The sequence below is a fragment of the Oncorhynchus gorbuscha genome, linkage group LG20 (genome assembly GCF_021184085.1).
Source record: "Oncorhynchus gorbuscha isolate QuinsamMale2020 ecotype Even-year linkage group LG20, OgorEven_v1.0, whole genome shotgun sequence".
In the NCBI taxonomy this organism is placed as follows: Eukaryota; Metazoa; Chordata; class Actinopteri; order Salmoniformes; family Salmonidae; genus Oncorhynchus; species Oncorhynchus gorbuscha.
Genome location: NC_060192.1, coordinates 29336842 through 29360998, shown reverse-complemented (window position 1 = coordinate 29360998; position 24157 = coordinate 29336842). Strand labels below are relative to the sequence as shown.

Genomic DNA, 24157 nt, shown 5'->3' with positions numbered 1-24157 from the left:
ACGACAACCGGGTGTAAATATATACATTGCAATTATTTTCGAATGAGCGGCCATTTAGGTGCAAAGGATTAGCATTTCAATGAATATAATTATCAACTGTGCGTAGGGAATCCATTTGGTCTTTCCCGCTCTTTTCCTGTCCCCACCCCTTTTTATTGTCTACCAAGTCATCAAACCAGTTTAGTCCACTAGGGACTTATCAATGCATTGTGTTAGTAACCAATGACTATATTGTTTGTTTATGTATTTCTCTGATTTGGTTAGTTAGTTAGAAACAAAATAATTAAGGCAATCTGTATATCGTTGAGTCATTATGGAGACTATGGTTCGTACAGATATCAAAGGGTTTGCGACATTCAGAAATAAGGCTGATGAGGTAATAGGGATACATTAATAGAAGACTAATTTATAAGATATGAAAATATCTGAAGAGTCGATTCGGGAAATAGAGACTCTATAAACATTTTCCCGTGGTGCCCCGACTTCCTAGTTATTTAATGTTTACATGATTAATTTAATCACATAATAATTACACATAGAGAATTGATTTGATAAAATAACAGTGTTCACATGTTATGATAGTCACAGACACAATGATGTTAAATAACAATCACTAGCATGTTAGTGGCTGCTGCCCTACATACATAGACTTGAAATCACTGGCCACTTTAATAATGGAACACTAGTCACTTTAATGATGTTGTCCTGTAGTCACTTTAATGATGTTGATATATTTTGCATTATCCATCTCATATGGATATACGTACTGTATTCTATTCTATTCTACTGCATCTTAGTCCAAGCTGCGCTGACATTGCTCGTCCAAATATTTATATGTTCATAATTCCATTCCTTTACTTAGATTTGTGTGTATTGAGTGCAATGTTGTGAAATTGTTAGATATTACTTGTTAGATGTTACTGCACTGTTGGAGCTAGAAACACAAGCATTTCGCTACACCCGCAATAACATCTGCTAAACACGTGTATGTGTATGTCACATACACCGGCTTACCTCACGTTCCCACACTGTGTGGCAACTCAACACCGACACACATTGCAGTCTCTCTGACTATAGGATCCAAGCTGTTGCCAGTATTTCTGCCAGAGATCTGTAAAGCATTAAACGACATGGGGACGAAATGAGTCACCAGTTACTCCAGACAGTCTTCTCCATTACACATCTACATGCCTTGCTTCAACTGTTGATTACAAAACAAATGTACCATATGTACAACTAAAAGGTTGTTGTTTACTTTATAAACAGTTGTCACGTTGACATTCCCAGGAAATTAGCGAAAAGTTTTGCCTTCTTAAGGTGTAGATGACTATTCGCACCACCTGTACAAACACACAGTGCATTGAAACCTACTGTCCCTCACTGAAGTATATTTTAACAGCATAACAGCTAGAGTCGATGTCCACACCTCCCGCGGAAAAGTAATTAGCACAATAAAAAGAATCCCAATCAAAATCCATCTGTTTAAGCTAGAGATATCTGTTTTGTTGTTGCATAGGCTGCGTTCCAGTCCACTGCATCCACCAATGGAGGGCCTCCTGCATCTGTGGAGTTACAGAGATGTTTGTCAGACCATGAGACATCCTGAACATCGCTCTTCTCACGAAAACATCTGTAGCATCCAAATGGTTTGGCCTACAAACTACTATGAAAAACAAATGGTGAGACTCTCATGAACACATACATGTTGCTCTAGGATGCTCTAAAACTAGTCTGAAGGTAGCTCGGTACTAGTTTAAAATGAATTGGAAGTAGAGTTTAGTGTTAAATAGGGGTATAAAAAATAAATAATAATATCCTGATCTATCTTATTTCTGAGATATAGGACAGACACAATTAAAACAAACTTTTGATTAAGTTTTGGCCTACCTGTTTTTCCATGAATTCATCTGTTATTCAATTTGTTTCTGTGGGCTAATAGCAGTAAACTCTAATTCAAATTTTCAATAAATGTTTTGCTATATTTTTTTGATACCTAAAGGGGTCACATAGCTAATTTACCATATTAATACAATTTCATGTTAGCTTAGTAAAACTTGTATCTCTTACTCCATAATTAACTAAGGCTAGAACGATACATAGGGAACTCTTGTTCAGTGTGTCTCTGCACAACCCAGGCTAAATTGGTCTGGAATTGTCTGGAGGCACCTTACAAGTAGAGAGTCATTCATTCTGACAACTCATGCTGTTTCTTATTGGAGCAGAGCAGATTCCTCCAAGCCAAATGCCACTGTGGTAGATATCTGTAACTCGACAAGCAACGTTTCTTACTTATAGACAGTACATACTGTATACATGCATGGATAGCTAAGGACAATACTACTTCCAGAGAATGACTAATAATACTTTAATATCTACAGTATAGCTGTACGTCTTTCACCCTGTCATCTGGCTCACTCTCTCAGTTCAAAAGTCTAGACGATCCCCCTCCGTTTCTCCCAATTCCTGTTAATATAATTTGATCATTACTTTGTTCATTTGTCAGAACTGTCCCAAAGTATTGCTAACTCACGGTTCTCTGAGTCCAAATGTCAAACGAGTTGCATAACTGGATGGAATAATGTGAGTGGGGTTCTGGTCACTTATTGGCCACAGATTGTCTTATGAAACACAATGTGAAACATGAAGTAGAAAAGTAAATACATTAACACAAGAGAACACCTTTCATACTATATCTAGATACTTTCAACTCCATGATATAGAGTATGTCTGGATACATTCAACTCCATGATATAGAGTATGTCTGGATACATTCAACTCCATGATATAGAGTATGTCTGGATACATTCAACTCCATGATATAGAGTATGTCTGGATACATTCAACTCCATGATATAGAGTATGTATGGATACATTCAACTCCATGATATAGAGTATGTCTGGATACATGCAACTCCATGATATAGAGTATGTCTGGATACATGCAACTCCAGGGGGGGTTCACCCAGGGAGCCATACAACCTAGAACTGCCACTGCTTACCAGTGTGTTCCCTGTGCTCTAGTTTTTGTTTTTTCTTAGTCTTCCCAGTTCTGACCTTTCTGCCTGCCCTGACCTTGATCCCATCCTGTACCTGTCTGACTCTGATTTGGATTACGACTCTTTGCCTGCCTTGACTTACCTTTTGCCTGCCCCTTGTACAGTAATAAACTCTCACACTCGTACAATCCACCTCTTGTGTCTGCATCTGGGTCTTACCCTGAGCCGTGATAGGTGAATATTTCCAGACATACTGTCACGTCCTGGCCATAGAGAGGCTTTTTATTCTCTATTTTGGTTAGGCCAGGGTGTGACTAGGGTGGGCATTCTATGTTCTTTTTTCTATGTTTTTCTATTTCTTTGTTTTTGGCCGGGTATGGTTCTCAATCAGGGACAGCTGTCTGTCGTTGTCTCTGATTGAGAACCATACTTACGTAGCTCTTGCCCACATGGGTTTTGTGGGTAGTTGCTTTCTGTTTTTGTGTCTGCACTAGACAGAACTGTTTCGGTTGTTCTCTTTGTTGTTTTGTCATTCAGTGTTCTGTTCTATTAAATAATGATGAACACGCACCACGTTGCACCTTGGTCCTCACCTTCTTCAACCAACAGCCGTTGCACATACTCTATATCATGAATGTGCAATTAACAGCCCCTTTTGTAGGCCTTCCCCAAAAAGAAAAAACACCTAATTGGTGTGTCAACTTACTATGGTGCAATTTCAAAATGTGTTAGTGCATTGGCAGTTTTTCTATTGCTATGTGAGCGTCATGAATACGCAGGGAGTCAGGAAGCATGTGCAGAAGGAGAGTTTAATAACAATGATGAAAGGCAAATGAACAAAACAGGAGATGCATACTGAACATGAAAGCAAACCCATACTGTCTGATGACTGAGGCTACTGAGGGCTAAATAAAAGGAAGGTAATGAAGGTGATGATGTGTGTAATGATGGGGAGTAGGTGTGTGGAATGATGTGGAGCGGGTGTGTGTAATGATGTGGAGCAGGTGTGTGTAATGATGGGGAACAGGAGTGTGTAATAATGGGGAGCAGGTGTGTGTAATGATTGGCAACAGGTGTGTGTAATGATGGGGAGCAGGTGTGTGTAATGATGGGGAACAGTTGTGTGCAATAATGGGGAGCAGGTGTGTGTAATGATGGGGAACAGTTTCCGGCGCTGACCGAGATGGCCGCCTCGCTTCACTTTCCTAGGAAACTATGCAGTATTTTTTTTTTACGTGTTATTTCTTACATTGGTACCTCAGGTAATCTTAGGTTTCATTACATGCAGTCGGGAAGAACTACTGAATATAAGAGCAACGTCAACTCACCATCAGTACGACCAGGAATATGACTTTCGCGAAGCGGATCCTGTGTTCTGCCTTCCACCCAGGACAACGGAATGGATCCCAGCCTGCGACCCAAAACAACGATGTCGTAAAAGAGGCAAACAAAGCGGTCTTCTGGTCAGGCTCCGTAGACGGGCACATCATGCACCACTCCCTAGTATACTACTCGCCAATGTCCAGTCTCTTGACAACAAGGTTGATGAAAACCGAGCAAGGGTAGCATTCCAGAGAGACATCAGAGACTGTAACGTTCTTTGCTTCACGGAAACATGGCTCAATCGAGAGATGCTAACGGAATCGGTGCAGCCAGCTGGTTTCTTCATGCATCGCGCCGACAGAAACAAACCTCTTTCTGGTAAGAAGAGGGGTCGGGGGGTATGCCTTATGATTAACGAGACATGGTGTGATCACAACAACATACAGGAACTCAAGTCCTTCTGTTCACCTGACTTAGAATTCCTCAGAATCAAAGGTCGACCGCATTATCTACCAAGAGAATTCTCTTCGATTATATTCACATCTGTATATATTCCCCCCAAAGCAGACACATCGATGGCCCTGAACAAACTTTATTTGACTCTTTGCAAACTGGAAACCAGATATCCTGAGGCTGCATTCATTGTAGCTGGGGCTTTTAACAAGGCTAATCTGAAAACAAGACTCCCTAAATTGTATCAGCACATCGATTGCGCAACCAGGGCTGGTAAAACCTTGGATCATTGCTATTCTAACTTCTGCGGCGGCAGCGTAGCCTAGTGGTTAGAGCGTTGGACTAGTAACCAGAAGGTTGCGAGTTCAAACCCCCGAGCTGACAAGGTACAAATCTGTCGTTCTGCCCCTGAACAGGCAGTTAACCCACTGTTCCCAGGCCGTCGTTGAAAATAAGAATGTGTTCTTAACTGACTTGCCTGGTTAAATAAAGGTAAAATAAAAAAAAACACAAAAAAAATATAAGGCCCTCCCCTGCCCTCCTTTCGGAAAAGCTGATCACGACTCCATTTTGTTGCTCCCTGCCTACAGACAGAAACTAAAACAAGAAGCTCCCGCGCTCAGGTCTGTTCAACGCTGGTCCGACCAATCTGATTCCACATTTCAAGACTGCTTCGATCACGTGGACTGGGATATGTTCCGCATTGCTTCCAACAACAACATTGACGAATACGCTGACTCGGTGAGCGAGTTCATTAGAAAGTGCATTGATGATGTCGTTCCCATAGCAACGATTAAAACATTCCCAAACCAGAAACCGTGGATTGATGGCAGCATTCGCGTGAAACTGAAAGCACGAACCACTGCTTTTAACCAGGGCAAGGTGACCGGAAACATGACCAAATACAAACATTGTAGCTATTCCCTCCGCAAGGCAATCAAACAAGCCAAGCGTCAGTATAGAGACAAAGTAGAGTCACAAAAATCTGAAGGATCTGGAGAAGGTCTGTATGGAGGAGTGGGCCAAAGTCCCTGCTGCAGTGTGTGCAAACCTGGTCAAGAACTACAGGAAACGTATGATCTCTGTAATTGCAAACAAAGTTTCTGTACCAAATATTAAGTTCTGCTTTTCTGATGTATCAAATACTTATGTCATGCAATAAAATGCTAATTAATTACTTAAAAATCATACAATGTGATTTTCTGGATTTTTGTTTTTGATTCCGTCTCTCACAGTTGAATTGTACCTATGATAAAAATTACAGCCCTCTACATGCTTTGTAAGTTGGAATACCTGCAAAATCGGCAGTGTATCAAATACTTGTTCTCCCATTGTAGTTGCTTCAATAAAGTACAATATGCCACTGTAGGCCTACTGGCATACTTGCTTTAGCCTGTAAGTAAGTATAAAGGTTCTCTATTGATTGTTATCACGTTGTTCTACAGATAAATAAATCATCTCTGCTATCCTCACAACATTGTAAATGTTACTCTTCACTACTTGCCTAACAACGAACAGCTCGTCATGCATAGACAATCACGCACAATCATGCCAAGTTGTATGCTGTTTGCAGACTGTTGTTTTGTTTTTGAAAGGGTTAAATAAAACAATTCTAATATCATTTGTGCAACTTTAAATAACTTTTTTTTTAGATCATTTGATTAAAAATAAATTACGATTTAGTTAAAAATGTTAAATGGGCATGAAATTCTGCTATTTCATTAAGACAAGTAAAATCATGAACGGATTACATAAATTGGAAACAAAAAATGTATCCTACACCATGACTTTTCCATTCATAAAATGTGTAGGGTAGCTATTGCCATATTAGGGTTTCCACGGTAAACTATGCAATACTTTATTTCAGTTGTAAGGAATGATTGTCAAATATATAAATTGCCCTTAGTCTGCTAAAATCGCAGGATTCCACTTCTCATGATAACTACTAGAGTGCCACATAGTCTTGAAAAAGAATGTGGCGTCCCCCATGTACTTACCACAAACGCCTCATTTGTAAAGGTTGTCGTATTGTACATTGCTCTCTGTTACTCATTTTATGTAATGGCATTAGCATGATCCCAATTCTAAGACAGTGACAGTTTGAAAAAACAAAAAACTAGATTGTGCTGATTTATAGGGACATTGAACCATGTTGCGCGCCGTAGTTTAAAAAGTCTGTGGATTGTGCTGAAATGAAAAAGTAATACCTTAATTCCTCCATCTTTTATGCACCTTTTCCATTGAGATCTGCTGTGGGTGACTTCAGCCCATATTCATGGTCCAATGCAACTGTTTTTTTTAAATCTCTCAAACACCTAGCTTGCCTGCTCCCTAGCAAGCTGCTCTATCCACACTGATTGGTGAAGTCATTTAATGAGCTAAATGGAAAAAACGGTTGATTTCACAGGTTGAAAAAGGAACCGGAAGGAACAATATAAACCTGTACTTTTTTGGTAATTCGAACTGGTTCCCAACTTTATTTTGCTGGTAGGAACAGTAAAACGTATCAAAAAAATGGTGTTTCTGTTCAGAACAAAACAATTGGAAAATGATTTTAGGAACTCTGTTATTTGTCTACTGCCTTTACTGACTGGGGATGGTTGGACTCTGCTGCTGTTAAAACTGTGGAGTTATTTTATATTCAACAGTTACTGTCCTTTGCGCTTGTCTAATATCTAATCTTTCTTGTCTCAGAATTATTACAAAATATGATCTCTTTGACCGACTGTCAACATGCAGCATACCAGCAATAATTGTTCCAAAAAGTCAGTTATTTGCCAATCTTAATCCCCTCCCTCCCTCCCTCCCTCCGTCCCACACACACACACACACACACACACACACACACACACACACACACACACACACACACACACACACACACACACACACACACACACACACACACACACACACACACACACACACACACACACACACACACACACACACACACACACACACACACACACACACACACACACACACACACACACACACACTAACCCCTTCACTCACACTAACCCCTTCACTCACACTAACCCCTTCACTCACACTAAAATATAACCAATCAAGACGTTGGGACATCTGTATATACAAAAGAACACTAAGTGTGTGCCTGTGTGTATGATGATGGTGTATGATGCTGTTGACTCTCCAGTGGACAAGGGATTAATGCCACACAGCAAGGACTCTCCTTTTCCCTCAGCGGTCCATGGAAAGAGTAGTTAAGACCTCAAGCGGTTTAACTGAGCAGGTTATAATCCAGAAAGAGTTTCCTCAGAAAAGCCATAGAAATTCCAGAGCAGATTAACTAACAATGCGTAGCAAAAACACTGTTTCTTTCCTGGTTCGATTTTTTGGCTGTTGTTAAAGGGAACTTTTTAAATATAATGTAACATATTGAAGTGAATGGTCTGAATGGACTCCATGGAATCTTGGTCTCTCTCTGAAAAAAAACTCTTGCTGTGAAGGCTGTGTTTGTTCACAGTAGGATGCTTGCTAAAATCTGGACTTTTCTTCAACAAAGGCAAGGCTGGTGCATAACGGAATCTATATAACAGCTTTTGTGTCTCAAGTGAAGTATTTGATTTATTTTGAAGTCAAACCTTTTAGATGTAATTTGTCCATATGTTCTATAATGGGAACGAACAGGTATGTTACCATCTATGCTTCCACTGGATAGTCTTTTCTGAGGTATTATTTTAGCACATAATCTGATTATAAAAGAATAAGAGTAAACATCACAATGAAAATGATTGCAAGTATTGATATACTTCTTCCCATTAATGTGCTTCTGTACTTCTTTCACAGGTAGGCTACAAGTCTCATCAAGTGGAGAACAACATTTTTTAAACGTGTTTTTTAAAAACTTGAGTGTTTTTACTCGCTGGCATTTTTAGACGTGTTACAAAAGACGTTGAAGTGGAGAATCACATTCCTTTGCTTCAGCAACTTCTCTTCTCAAGCAAACCCACTTCTAGTTGTGTCTCACAGCCATGGCCTTTGGTGACCTTCTAGAACAGGTGGGCAGCACGGGCCGCTTTCAGGTCCTGCATGTCACCTTGCTCTGTATGCCCATCCTTATGATGGCCAGTCATAATCTGTTGCAGAACTTTGTGGCCTCAGTACCCCCACACCACTGCAGTGTCCACAGGAACCTGTCCCTGTCTAGTCTGAGCCCGGAGCAGGTTCTGCTGCTCACCGTGCCCCAGGACATTAAGAACAGCGGGCCGGCGAGATGCCTGCGCTATGCCGCGCCCCAGTGGCAGCTCCTGTCAGAGAATGGGACCTACAGTCAGAAGGTGAAGCGAGACAGTAGTAATGATACTGAAGGCCTTCTAGATGCTGAGCTGCAGGGCTGTAAAGATGGATGGGAGTACAGCATGACAGAGATGAGTTCCACAATTATCTCTGAGGTAACAATCATGGATACGGTTTACGTAGTATTTTTACATGTGTCCAAACAAACATTTGAAAGAGATCCGACGACAAAAATAATTGTGGATGTGTTTAAGGATATGTTTCAAACTGTCAGTTATATGTATTCTGTATTCTCTTTTTCTCTTGTCAGTGGGACTTGGTCTGCGATCTTCGCTCGTTGAAGCAGATGGGACAAACCATTTATATGGGAGGGGTGCTTGTGGGAGCTGTAATCTTTGGGGGACTGTCGGACAGGTACCACTTTGCTTTTCTTATTAAATAGATCCTCAGATCTCGAATGTCAGATCATTTCTGTTTTTCTGTTTCAATACTAAGGCCTGGTTTCTCTCTTTGATATTTTTGTTGGCTTATCTCAGACAATGCCTCTTCTGCAAATACAGGTCTCGAAAATACTGGAAGTATGCAGCTGCAGCAGTTATTCAGATACTTCACATGGTATTGTACTCTTCAGGGATTAATGGCAGAGGTCTCCTCTGTACCCACTCTCTCTCTCTCTACGTTCTGTCTCAGATTTGGACGGCGTTTCCTGCTGCTAATCTCCAACCTGTTGATGGCAGTGGGAGGGACGTGTGCTGCCTTCTCCACCTCATTCTCCGTCTTCTGCCTCTTCCGCTTCATCACTGGCATGGCCCTTTCTGGCCTGGGGCTCAACTCCTTCTCTCTCAGTACGTTACAGGAAGGGCTTGGTAGGCAGTGGGCACTGCAGGCTAAGGTGGGAAATGCTCAAGAAGAGAGAGGCCCACCCACCATGTAATTACTCTTTCCGTCTCTCTGTTTCTCTCTCCTCTAGTTGTGGAGTGGATTCCCACAAGAGTGAGGACAGTGGTGGGTACAGGGACAGGCTACTGTTACACAATGGGTCAGCTGATCTTGGCAGTAGTGGCCTACTTCATTCGGGACTGGCGCTGGCTAACGCTGGCTGTCTCCGTACCTTTCTACATCACCTTCCTCTACTCATGGTGAGACCCAAAGGATTGGTGCAGCCATGGCACTTTACCTAGTAAGGCTATTTGATCATAACATGTTGTTTACCACATCTGACTTGTGCAGGTGGTTCCTGGAGTCTGCACGATGGCTCGTCCTGAACAGAAAGTCTGAGCAAGCGGTCAAAAATCTCAAAAGAGTGGCCCGAATCAATGGACGCCGTGAAGAGGGTGACAAAATCAATCTTGAAGTAAGGAAGTGTGTGTTAATGTGTGTGTATGTGTACCTGCACTTAACAGTTAAAGTCGGAAGTTTACAGACACTTAGGTTGGAGTCATTAAAACTTGTTTTTCAACCACTCCACAAAATTCTTATTAACAAACTATAGTTCTGGCAAGTCGGTTAGTACATCTACTTTGTGCATGACACAAGTAATTTTTCCAACAATTGTTTACAGACAGATTATTTCACTTATAATTCCAGTGGGTAAGAAGTTCACGTACACTAAGTTGACTGTGCCTTGAAACAGATCGGAACAATTCTGGAAAATTATGTTATGGCTTTAGAAGCTTCTGATAGGCTAATTGACATCATTTGAGTCAATTTAGAGGTGTACCTGTGGATGTATTTCAAGACCTACCTTCAAACTCAGTGCCTCTTTCCTTGACATCATGGGAAAATCAAAAGAAATCAGCCAAGACCTCAGAAACAAATTGTAGACCTCCACAAGTCTAGTTCATCCTTGGGAGCAATTTCTAAATGCCTGAAGGTACCACGTTCATATGTACAAACAATAATACGCAAGTATAAACACCATGGGACCAAGCAGCAGACATACCGCTCAGGAAGGAGACGCTTTCTGTCTCCTAGAGATGAACATACTTTGGTCCGAAAAGGGCAAATCAATCCCAGAACAACAGCAAAGGACCTTGTGAAGATGCTGGAGGAAACAGGTACAAAAGTATCTATATCCACAGTAAAATGAGTCCTATATCGACATAACCTGTAAGGCCGCTCAGCAAGGAAGAAGCCACTGCTCCAAAACCGCCCCCCCAAAACTGCACATGGGGACAAAGATCGTACTCTTTGGAGAAATGTCCTCTGGTCTGATGAAACAAAAATAGAACTGTTTGGTCATAATGACCATCGTTATGTTTGGAGGAAAAAGGGCGAGGCTTTCCCACGTGGGTGGCAGCATCATGTTGTGGGGGTGCTTTGCTGCAGGAGGGACTGGTGCACTTCACAAAATAGATGGCATCATGAAGGAGAAAAAATATGTGGATATATTAAGCAACATCTCAAGACATCAGTCAGGAAGTTATTAAAGCTTGGTCGCAAATGGGTCTTCCAAATGGACAATGACCCCAAGCATACTTCCAAAGTTGTGGCAAAATGGCTTAAGGTCAACAAAGTCAAGGTATTGGAGTGGATATCACAAAGCCCTGACCTCAATCCTATAGAACATTTGTGTGCAGAACTGAAAAAGCGTGTGCGAGCAAGGAGGCCTACAAACCTGACCCAGTTACACGAGCTCTGTCAGGAGGAATGGGTCAAAATTCACCCAAAGTCGTGACCGCTCGAGCCTGTGGATTTCTGAACAAAACTCACCAACCAAATGGAGGTATTTTGGATATAAAAATAATCTTTATCGAATAAAAGGAACATTTATTGTGTAACTGGGCGTCTCGTGAGTGCAAACATGCGAAGATCATTAAAGGTAAGTGATTCATTTTATTGCTTTTCTGACTTTCGTGACCAATCTACTTTGCTGCTAGCTGTTTGTAATGTTTAGTCTGCTGAGAGAGATGTCCTCACATAAATGCTTGGTTTGCTTTTGCTGTAAAGCTTTTTTGAAATCTGACATGCCAGGTGGATTAACAACAAGCTAAGCTGTGTTTTGCTATATTGCACTTGTGATTTCATGAAAATGACATATTTTTAGTCATTTAATTTGAATTTGGCGCTTTGCAATTCAGAGGATGTTGACGAAAATGATCCCGCTAAAGGGATGGGTGCGCCAAGAAGTTTTAAAGACAATGCTACCAAATATGAATTGAGTGTATGTAAACTTCTAACCCACAGGCAATGTGATGAAATAAATCGAATTTGAAATAAATCATTCTCTCAACTATTATTCTGACATTTCACATTCTTAAAATAAAGTGGTGATCCTAACTGACAGGGAATGTTTACTCAGATTAAATGCCAGGAATTGTGTTAAACTGAGTTCAAATGTATTTGGCTAAGGTGCATGTACATTTCCGACTTCAACTGTATGTGAAAGTACTCAGTACTGTCTCTGTGCATCCAGATGCTGCAGGATTCCATGAAGAAGGAGATGTCCTGCTCACAGGGCTCCTACTCTGTAGTAGACCTGCTCCGCACGCCCTCCATGAGGAACATCACCATCTGTCTCAGTGCTGTCTGGTGTGTCTCCTCTACTTCTACTTCTGCCTTTCACTATGACAAAGTGCTGCCCAAAAATCCCTTCTAAATGAAATGATCATGACACCCACTTTGACATTCTTTAAGGTTCTCCACGAGCTTCGCCTACTATGGTCTATCTATGGATCTGCAGAAGTTTGGCGTGGACATCTACTTGATTCAAGTGATATTCGGAGCGGTGGACATCCCTGCCAAAGTAGTGGTTACAGTGTCCATGAGTATATTTGGGCGTCGGCCCTCACAGTGCGCTGCACTCATATTGTCTGGAGTCACCATTTTGATCAACATATTGGTGCCATACGGTGAGTTGGTTTTGCCTGTGTCAGGTGTCATTGTGCTCTTTTTGGATGTCATGGCTAACAGCACTGGTGTGATTTCATTGTTGTCTGTTGTTGTTATCGCTTCCATTCAGAAAAACAGACAGTGCGCACCACTCTAGCCGTGCTGGGTAAGGGGTGCCTGGCCGCGTCATTCAACTGCTGCTACCTCTACTCTGGAGAGCTGTACCCCACCATCATCCGGTAATTCCAACTCTACCAATGACACCCATCACGCACAGGCTGTTTCAGTTGACTATAGTATTCCAATACTGATTGTAAAACCTATGTGTTTTTATATGTAATATTTTTACCTGTTCATTAGCATTAGGCAATATATGTGATGAAGATGAATGCAAATGGATGAAAAATGTATTCTGTTCAGGTGTCTGATGAAATTTGATAGTTGTGGATTCTCTTCTGTGCCCCAGGCAGAATGGCATGGGCTGGGTGTCCATGATGGCTCGTGTAGGAGCGATGGTGGCCCCCATGGTGCTGCTCCTTGGGGAGGCTGTCCCGTGGCTGCCTGGCTTCATCTATGGGGTAGCCCCCATCTTAAGTGGGGTGGTCGCCATCTATCTGCCAGAAACACTTGGTGCACCACTACCAGACACTATCCAGGATGTGGATGAGAGGTAAGTCGAGACACAGACTCAAGAGCAGTAGAATATTGAACACTGTACCAGGAGTAGTAAAGTGAGAACGACTCCCAACTGCAAACTAGCTTCCTTTATTTTCTTTCTTTCAGAAGTTGCAAGAAAACAATCCTCAATGCCTCGCCCAAGAAGGAGGAGCTGGACATGGTAGATACCCATAATACCCTGTTCAAGGAAGCTGCCTGAAGACTCATCAAATGTTACTGACCTTGCCTGTATAGTCTAAATAGATACTAAAGTTGCTTGCTCTACAGCTTTTCCACAAAGACTGTAAGGTAGCAATCAATATTGTAACTGGTCCACTGGTGTAGGAGGAAATTACCATGATTTGTTTTGGAAGACTGACGAACTATGAGCTACGTAGAATAATGAAATGATCTGCTGTGGTACATTGTGGTCTGTTTAACATTTAATATTTCAACAGTAAAACATGAATTAATGCTAGATTGTGAGTAAATAAATATATGCTACAGTATATTGTGTATTCTAACTACAACTTTATTTGCATCTTTCTATGGGCCAGGCCTATATTTTTATGTTCTATACTAGTATGCATTCCTTAAAATAATGACAAAGTTATCCTCACCTTCTATCAGTATAATCAGTATGAATGGTCATAGCCATGTGGCTATATTGTGACTGTGGCACAATTTCCGTTACAGTCCATGAAACTGGTCATCTTGACTGGGCATGGTATTTGTAGCTGGAATCGGTTTGTGTAGCTTAGGCCTACAGTATATCAGGTAGAAAATAAAATGTCAGATGTTGTCCTGTCTCCGTATTTTCCTAGAAAACGGGGAGGGGAAAATGCAATCATATTACCTAAATAAAAGATGCCACACATGGTCAGTGATTAAAAGATCAGAAGAAGATCAGATAGATACATAACATAACTTTTTTTAAAGACATGATGCCCAGAAAGTGCAAAGTTGCGTATGTGGGGCTACAACACCCCTAACCTACATTGAACATGCTTTATAAGTCCAGGACTCGAGTAGAGGCTTATTTTGGTCCAATAAAAAAAATACAGATTAGAAAAACTCCCCCAAAAATGTCCCTATGGTTCAGACTTTAAGTAAAGGGTATAGAATTGAATCACCTTGAGAACGCAATCGTTTAAATTTGGCAAAAACAAGTTGGTCTCAAAAGAGTGTTCTCACTGCCAATGAAAAGGGGAGTATCCTAGTATGTACAGTACCAGTCAACAGTTTAGACACACCTATTCATTCAAGGGTTTTTCTTTATTTTTACTATTCTCTACATTGTACAATAATAGTGAAGACATCAAAACTACGAAATAACACATATGGAATCATGTAGTAACCAAAAAAGTGTTAAATAAATCTACATTTATTATATTATATATTATATTATATTTGAGATTCTTCAAAGTAGCCACCTGTCACGCCCTGACCTTAGAGATCCCTGTGTATTCTCTATATTTTGGTTAGGTCAGGGTGTGACTAGGGTGGGTACTCTAGTTTTTGTATATCTATGTTTTCTTTTTCTTTGTTGGCCTAGTATGGTTCCCAAACAGAGGCAGCTGTCTATCGTTGTCCCTGATTGGGGATCATACTTAGGCAGCCCTTTTTCCCACCTTCAGTTGTGGGATCTTGTCTTTGTTTGGTTGCATCTATTTTTGCACGACGAACCTGTTCGTTCGTTGTATTGTTTCTTTTTTTTGCTGGTTCACATTTCAATAAAATATGATGAACTCAAATCACGCTGCGCCTTGGTCTACCCTTAACGACGAACGTTACACCACCCTTTGCCTTGATGACAGCTATGCACACTCTTGGCATTCTCTCAACCAGCTTCATGCAGCTGGAATGCATTTCAATTAACAGTTGTGCCTTGTTAAAAGTTAATTTGTGGAATTTCTTTCCTTAATGCGTTTGAGCCAATCAGTTGTGTTGTGACAAGGTAGGGGTTATACAGAAAATAGCCCTATTTGGCAAAAGACCAAGTTCATATGATGGCAAGAACAGCTCAAATAAGCCATAATAAAGTCCATAATTATTTTCAGAAATGAAGGTCAGTCAATCCAGAAAATTTCAAGAACTTTGAAAGTCTCTTCAAGTCAGTTGCAAAAACCATCAAACGTTATGATGAAACTGGCTCTCACGAAGACTACCACTGTAAAGAAAGACCCATAATTACCTCTGCTGCAGAGGATACATTCATTAGGGTTACCAGCCTCAGAAATTGCAGCCCAAATAAATGCATCAGAGTTCAAGTAACAGACACATCTCAACATCAACTGTTCAGAGGAGATTGCATGAATCAGGCCTTCATGGTCGAATTGCTTCAATGAAACCACGAGTAAAGGACACCAATAAGAAGAGACTTGCTTGGGCCAAGAAACACGAGCAATGGACATTAGACTGGTGGAAATCTGTCCTTTGGTCTGATTGGTCCAAATTTGAGATTTTTGGTTCCAACCACCGTGTCTTTGTGATTAGGTGAACGGATGATCTCTGCATGTGTGGTTCCCACCGTGAAGCATGGCAATGGAGGTGTGATGGTGTGGGGGTACTTTGCTGGTGACCAGCATGGCTACCACAGCATTCTGCAGCGATACGCCATCCCATCTGGTTTGCGCTTAGTGGGACTATCATTTGTTTTTCAACAGGACAATGACCCAACACACCTCCAGGCTGTGTAAGGGCTATTTGACCAAGAAGGAGAGTGATGGAGTAAGGCATCAGATGACCTTGCCTCCACAATCACCCGACCTCAACCCAATTGAGATGGTTTGGGATGAGTTGGATCACAAAGTGAAGGAAAAGCAGCCAACAAGTGCTCAGCATAAGTGGGAACTCATTCAAGACTGTTGAAAAAGCATTCCAGGTGAAGCTGGTTGAGAGAATGCCAAGAGTGTGCAAAGCTGTCATCAAGGCAAAGGTTGGTTACTTTGAAGAATCTAAAATATATGTTGATTTGTTTAACACTTTTTTGGTTACTACATGATTCCATATGTGTTATTTCATAGTTTTGATGTCTTCACTATTGTTCTACAATGTAGAAAATAATAAAAATAAAGAAAAACCATTGAATGAGTAGGTGGGTCCAAACTGTTGACTGGTACTGAATATAAATAGCTAACCAGGTGGAGCTGAAAACACCTGCCCTGGATGATGGGTCGTCACTGCTCATTCACTAACATTTCATCTTCAAAACTCAATCTGACATAGAGCCCACTGTTTGCACTTGACAACATACTTTTTCAACACACCTCCTCCTTCTTTTCCACCATCTTCAACCGATTCAGATTCAACCTCTGCCGCCCTCATTCTCTTCAACCCCTCTTCCTCTCTTTCTTGCCACCTCAAGTGACGCCATGTCTACTGCCACTCCATAATCTCTGAAAAGACATTCATTCGCACACCGGTAGTCGTCTGGTATGATAACTACAACTACCATAATGCCCTTGGGAAATCACATAATTACCTCCTCGTCCTATCAACTCTGTTGTCACTAGTTACCACACCCAGAAATGCCAAAATTCGCTATATCGTAAAAGTTCATGAATGTATTTCGTTGTTTTTTGTCTTCATTTAAGGTTAGGTATATGGTTATGTTTATAATCTGTTTTTAACAAGGTAAATTCTAGAAATAGGTGGGGTTTAGCCATAATTATGACTTTGCCGATCTGGTAACTAGTAACAACCGATCACCACCGCAACCCACTTCCCGACCATTAAAGAACTCTATTCCACAGTTGTGTCTGGTCTCCTCAGAACTATTTCAACCCGCACTGCTCTGGCACTGCGGGGACCCATGATCACCCAGAGGGCCAGTGTCTTCACCAGACCGGCTAAAGACCCTCTCGGCCCTTCCGTAAAGTAGTTAACTTTACCTGTGGTCGTGAAACAGACAAGAAGCTCGTAGCTGTTGAGGCATAAGCCATGTTGGGCCTGCTAGTTAATGTAGCTACCTAACTGATAGCTGAAGATGTTTAGCTTTGACTTTAGTTTGTGTCAACATTGCGATGACACGAGTGTGGCATAGATTTGTTTTATTTTAGATAAACATCAATTGGACAGAGTTGAACTAGAAGGTCACATTAGACAGTTAACGTCAGCTAACTGTAGGTCAGGAAGACTAACGTTAGCTAGCTGACAGATTTTTCAAATTTAACTAGGCAAGTCGGTTAATAACAAATTCTTATTTACAATGACGGTCTAACCAGGAGGACACTGGGCCAATCACGGCCGGTTGTGATACAGCATGGAATCGAACCAGGGTCTGTAGTGACGTATCTAGCACTGAAATGCAGTGCCTCAGACAGCTGCGCCACTCGGGGGCCCAGATCGCGGGATGTCGGAACTATTCCTGTTTTGTTTATTACTTTTAAAAATGCATCTAATTTAGCAACTTTCCTATCAATGTAAAACTATCTTACTTTTTATGATAATAATTTGCAAACTTTTGTTGGTGTGATAATCTGCAAGGTCGTGTTAGCTATGTAGCTAGCTAACATGGTTAACCTTTTGATTTATCAGCAACACAACAGGGCGGTGATCAGGAGAATATCCATGACACGGCATTGTAGTTATGCCCCTGAATACTATCCAGTGAACTGAAATTCTCAGAACAGAGATGGAAATGTAGCTAAATAGCTGCACTTAAATATCGTTTTGCAGGTCAGGAATGTCCATATAGCCTTTTCCATCTGACATGATTCCTTGTACCACATGACATTGAGAAGTAATCATCTGTTCTACACTTTTGAACATTCTCATTCTGTAACATTACACAACACCCTCAACATAGCACCATGCCATGAATAACCTAGTCCTGTTTACTCTACCATCCTCTCTATAGGAGACCATCATCGGACTGGGACTGTTCGCACTGGCTATCCTGGGACCTTCCGGTTGGATTCTCACCAACATTGAGGACTCCAAGAAGAAAGATTAACTTAACATGGACTCATGTTAATGGATGTTCCCTACATTCTCTACTTATTCAAGACCCTCCTGGGATCATCATTACTTCAAGAACTCTGTGTAACAAATCCCCAACCTCTATGAACAACCTCTCCATCTCCACTTTACTCTCCTCACTCCTAGTTTACTCTTCAGCCCTTTGGAGAACCGTCTGCAAATAGAATGGCTGCACAACAACTCAAGAATTGTGAATTTTAGTTGAACAAGGAGTATGCTACAATAATAAAACATAATTCAACTTGAAATAGTCTAGTCTCAAATGTGCCTGTTTGTCAAGTGCCTCTCAATGATGCCAACACCACTCACTAAGTAGCCTGGAGAAAAATAAGCTGTAAGAGCTGTCTCTTTGATTTACTAAGTGTTCTGTTGAAGTTACTATAAATCATTTCACATTCCTGTAAAGAATGTTATTTTTGGGTTACCTTATGTGGTAAGAAAGTAGTCTGTGTACTGGTCTTATTAGCTAACATTCCACCCTTTGCTACTCCTGCAAATTACCTAGTGGAATGTTAGCTGAAGAGAGCGGTACCCATTCTAGCAAGAATGTACTTTAGCACTGATCTTCAAATGGGTGAATTTCATTCTATTTTCCACTTTATTCTATAGGTTTCAAATGTATTGATAAAGTGGTAATGTAAAGTGGTAATGTAAATTATGATTATATTATAAAATGATCAATATCACCATCTGTTGGCCAATAGCTGCTATTACAACATGCTGCAATTGAAATGAACACTTTTACCTTTAACTAGGCAAGTCAAGTAAGAACAAATTCTTATTTTCAATGACAGCCTAGAAACAGTGGGTTAACTGCCTTGTTCTGGGGTAGAACAACAGATGTTTACCTTGTCAGCTCAGGGATTTGATCTTGCAACCGTTCAGTTACTAACTAGTCCAATGCTCTAACCACTAGGCTACCTGACACTACAGTGCATTTTTTCCACACCTTTATGGCTGCCTACACAAGTAGCGCAATTCTGATATTTTGCTCAATTATTGTGCTTATGTGCTAAGTCCCTTATGGAGTTTTAATTTGGCTCCATTTCATTTGTTAATGTACCTTAAAAAAAATCTTGAATCTGCATTTGAAAGTTTGAGTGTCTACAGGGTTGTGCTCTTCTGTTACCCCTGAAAAAATACATTTATTTATTGAATATGTGCATCTTGTAATTTTTTTTCTCGCCAATGCCATCAGGTTAAAACAGACAGGAGTCCAATCAATGTTTATTGTTTTAACAATAGTTTAATATAGTTTATGAAGTAATTACTTTAAATGATCATAGTGGAGAAGGAAGGAAAATGCTTTGATGCATTACTATTAACTCAAATTAGGGCATCAAAGAAACTTGTCAGTGCTGCATCGTTGCCCGGCTGTGCTTTGTCACAGAAAGAAGGAGGGTTGAAAACTTCAGGGTCCTCAACTCCGAGCACCATGTCAAAGAAACTCAGACTGGAGATGGAACAGACAGTAACATAAAAGCCCCCGTCAGGCTAAAAGCATTCAGACGTGGGCTCTTTCTCAATGCAGTGTTTCTCAAACAAGACCATAGTCCCTTCATCAGATACTGTATATGACTGTTTCGTGATTTACGACTGCAATAACAAAACTGCCTAAAATTGGGATTGTGTACCACTTACCTTAGAAGGGTTTGATCCTTAATGTTGTACCACCAGGCATGAATGGGCAGGCAACCAAACTCAGTGAAAGTGAGGAGATAATCATCTGTAAGGAGTGTGCATGGACATTATAATCAAATGTGCAGAGATGATACAAACCACTAGCCATGTGAACAGCACACCAATGGATTATGGCAAGTGTTTGATTATATTTCTTAAGTCACTCATGCAAAGGGAATTTAGCAGTGAATGTAAATAATAGTCGGTAGTTAGTCGGAGGTTTTCTAGATTATTCGTCATTCACTCACCGTGAGGCTCTGCCATAGTTCCTGACCAGTTGTTGACCAGCAGCCCTTCTGCAGGAGCGGAAAGGCTCCCAATGATCAACTGTGATTGGAACTTGGCATCCCTGGGGATCTCCATTGGGTTCCAGGGATCCTTAAAGTGGACCTTCTCACAGGTTTGATTATGGCGGAAGATTCGGTAAGCTATACCCTGAGAAGATGAATGATAGACACAACGTCCGAATGGTTTTTATTTTTGGATGGAAATGGCCTTCACACTATATCATCATCCAGTACAACCCTGAATAAGGATGATAATGTAGAGAATATGTGTCTGTAAGATCAAACCTCTTTATAAAGAAGAAGGGTGTCTCTGTAGGTGGTGTGGTTGTCCCGGTCCAGAAGAAGTCGGATGTGCACCCTCTCTTCAAAAGCATCATAGGAGAATTTCTCAACACCAAAAGTTTTCTCCTTGAGGATCGTCTGTTTGAATGTGTGATAGAAAATACACACATGAAAGCATTCAGAGTTTGTTTTTAAAGAAAAGCATATTTCATTTGAACAGGAAAGCTACAATATCAGGGCATCTTTTAGTGCTCATCTCAATTAAATGAAATCATATTGCTGTATATACACAGTAGCTCTTTTTTAAAGAGCCAAATAAAATCACAGAATGTTTTTTTTGGTTGCCATAAAAACCTAGTACAACTATGAGGAAGAATCTTTCACAGGTATCAAAGGTAGCGGTTTGTAAAAAAAGACAACGTGTAAAGATTTCTCTGGTGAGCTTGATATTATTTTAAAGACTTACCAGTGCCACACTGCCCTCGACCAAAGGTGGTGATTCTTTAATGTGAAAGACATACATTTGTCATATTATAGTAATAGAGATGCAATCTGGCATTCTTCATGCTATTTGCGTGTCTAGGCAATAGACAATATGTTTGGTGTTATTTGATTAACATCGTGGCGGTGCATTTAGTTGGTTATTCCAAAAGTGTCTCAATAAGGAATGACATTTTTTCTAACTTACTGCATGGATGAGGTCGTTCTGCCAAGCTCCCAACAGCCAGACACAGGCTGATGGAAAACAGAAGGTAGGCTTGCATCGTGTTGGTCTAACGTTGTAACGGCAGCAGCTTGCTCTCCTTCAGCTGTCCTCTCTGACTCACCCTCGTAGTCAAGGGGTTCTTATACACACCTCTTTTAGTCCAACTCCACCTCTATGTTCTCTCTCTCACTGAGAGAATGGTACAAGGCCAAGCAGAAGGTCATGTGCGAGTCATGAAACATCCATAAAATAAGTTGTGTGTGTGTGTGTGCGTGTGTGTGTGTGTGTGTGTGTGTGTGTGTGTGTGTGTGTGTGTGTGTGTGTGTGTGTGTGTGTGTGTGTGTGCGTGCGTGCGTGTGCGTGCGTGCGTGCGTGCGTGCGTGCGTGCGTGCGTGCGTGCGTGTGTGTGTGTTTTGTTTGACAGAACATAAAACCATTTAGGACTTACACATACAGTTGTCCCATTGGTGAACAAAGTGAATTACCTTATCTAACCTTGGTACCATGACTGTGGCCCATCTCATGTACACATTAACACAAATAGACCCTAAAAGCAACAAACAAGCATTTTTAGCAGTAATACTGTGCAATAGTACACACAGACATTCGGTGACAACCTTCTTCAGTGTGTGTATGTTAAATACAATTTTATTCATGTTGCCAAATAATACAAAACAATCAAATGTACATGTACAAATAAAATGTCAAATGTTATCAATCAGTTTTCTTTTATTGGTTTCAATTCTCACAAACACAATGTAACAACCCAGAGTTGGAGAAAAAAAAGTCAGTTTGAGAGTAAAAACACAATTTATTTTTTACCTTTATTTAACTAGGCAAGTCAGTTAAGAACAAATTCTTATTTTTAATGACAGCCTAGGAACAGTGGGATAACTGCCTGTTCAGGGGCAGAACGACAGATTTTGTACCTTGTTAGGTCAGGGGTTTGAACTTGCAACTTTCCGGTTACTAGGCCAACGCACTAATCACTAGGCTACCCCAATGTCTTCCATTGTGCTCTTGAGAATTGAAACCAATACAATACAACACAACACAATACAATACAATACAATACAATACAATACAATACAATACAATACAATACAATACAATACAATACAATACAATACACACAAACACAGGAAGTTCAATATCATGTCATCCTAGGGGCAATGAACTCTACAATTATAGCTCCTTGTGATAAACCAAGTCATAGTCATATACCATTTATTTTTTTAAAGAGATGTGAGTATAAAACGTCATGTGGGGCTTGATAAAGTCATTATGGCTTCACTATAACACACTATTCTGTACAGTATGTTTATCTAGACAATGCATTGGAGCTACTCTCGTTTCAGATCCTTTCATCTATCTTCTTTATTGAAAGGTTTACCTTTAGGCAATACATTTATGAGATTAGTAGAATGTGTACACTGAGTATATATAACAGTATAATTTTAAACCGTCCCCTCGCCCATACCCGGGCGCGAACCAGGGACCTTCTACACACAACGACAACAGTCACCCTCCAAGCATCGTTATCCATCACTCCACAAGAGCCGCGGCCCTTGCAGAGCAAGGGGAACTACTACTTCAAGGTCTCAGAGCAAGTGACGTAACCGATTGAAACGCTATTTAGCGCACACCGCTAACTAAGCTAGCCGTTTCACATCCGTTACATATACAAAACATTATGAACACCTGCTCTTTCCATGACATAGACTGACCAGGTGAACGCTATTGATGCCGGGGGGAGCTTAACTTGGTTCATTGAGCTCTAGTGAATCCTTGTGGCTGGCCAGGCACCTGTAGGCTGACTTCAGTCTTCAGTTGAACGGTGTCCAACACATTGGTGCAGCTGGCTTCCGGGTTAAGCGGGCGGGTGTTAAGGAGCGAGGCTTGGCGGGTAATGTTTCGGAGGATGCATGACTCGACCTTCGCCTCTCCCAAGCACGTTGGGGAGTTGCAGTGATGAGACAAGATTGAAATTGGGAGAAAAAAATTAAACTATTTTTTTTAAATTAGGATTTTTACGCCTTGAGACAATTGAGACATGGATGTGTGCCATTTAGAGGGTGAATGGGCAAGAGAAAATATTTAAGTACCTTTGAACGGGGTATGGTAGTAGTTGCTAGGCGCACTGGTTTGTGTCAAGAACTGCAACGCTCAATATTTTCCCGTGTGTATCAAGAATGGTCCACCACCCAAAGGACATCTAGCCAACTTGACACAACTGTGGGAAGCATTGGAGTCAACATGGGTCAATGCTTTCGACACCTTGTAGAATCCATACCCCAAAGAATTGAGGCTGTTCTGAGGGCATCTCAATATTATGAAGGTGTTCCTAATATTTGGTATACTCAGTGTATATTGCAGTTTGGGCTCTATGGTTACTCTTAATGACAATATGCTCATTCCTGGGAAAAAAGACTAGGTGGGAAGGCATGCATTATTGCATAGTATTACTGCAAAAAACACTTGATTGCTGCCCTTAGGGTCTATTTGTGTTAATGTGTACAGGAGATGGGCCACAGTCATGATACCTGGTGTATGTTTCTGCATTCTCCTAAAACGCTAGCCAGAGGGTTTGAGTTATTCTCTGATTCATGGTACTGATACTGTGGTTTATTCATGGAGGAGATGAAGGTACATTGCACAGTACTGATGGTTTTCTTTCAACTGAAATTGAGCGGAGG

The 24157-nt window shown here is 41.0% G+C and overlaps 3 protein-coding genes across 4 annotated transcripts; 2 read left to right on the top strand and 1 right to left on the bottom strand.

The window, feature by feature from the left end:
- Window positions 1–7843: 7843 nt before the first annotated feature.
- Window positions 7844–14324, top strand: slc22a6l (solute carrier family 22 member 6, like). 2 transcript variants are annotated; one of them, XM_046317612.1, is made up of 11 exons: window positions 7844–8426; window positions 8586–9190; window positions 9346–9449; window positions 9726–9880; window positions 10006–10174; window positions 10266–10389; window positions 12451–12566; window positions 12672–12886; window positions 12997–13105; window positions 13333–13536; window positions 13650–14324. In XM_046317612.1, exons 2-11 carry the CDS (start codon window positions 8771–8773, stop codon window positions 13741–13743), a joined length of 1710 nt encoding a protein of 569 aa, XP_046173568.1. In that variant the 5' UTR covers window positions 7844–8426; window positions 8586–8770; the 3' UTR covers window positions 13744–14324. The 2 variants fall into 2 exon arrangements, with proteins under 2 accessions (XP_046173568.1, XP_046173569.1); XM_046317613.1 differs by having other exon boundaries at window positions 7844–8468.
- LOC124006884 (cytochrome c oxidase subunit 8B, mitochondrial) lies at window positions 13996–18480 on the top strand. Its single transcript, XM_046317075.1, has 3 exons — window positions 13996–14005; window positions 17279–17397; window positions 18385–18480. The coding sequence occupies exons 1-3, from the start codon at window positions 13996–13998 to the stop codon at window positions 18478–18480; spliced, it is 225 nt and encodes a 74-aa protein (XP_046173031.1).
- Window positions 18481–19726: 1246 nt separating this feature from the next.
- epdl2 (ependymin-like 2) lies at window positions 19727–21606 on the bottom strand. The gene is made up of 6 exons (XM_046317797.1): window positions 21444–21606; window positions 21222–21256; window positions 20759–20893; window positions 20435–20621; window positions 20148–20232; window positions 19727–19959 (listed from the first exon to the last, which is right to left on the bottom strand). The coding sequence occupies exons 1-6, from the start codon at window positions 21517–21519 to the stop codon at window positions 19833–19835; spliced, it is 645 nt and encodes a 214-aa protein (XP_046173753.1). The 5' UTR covers window positions 21520–21606; the 3' UTR covers window positions 19727–19832.
- Between the last annotated feature and the right edge of the window lie 2551 nt (window positions 21607–24157).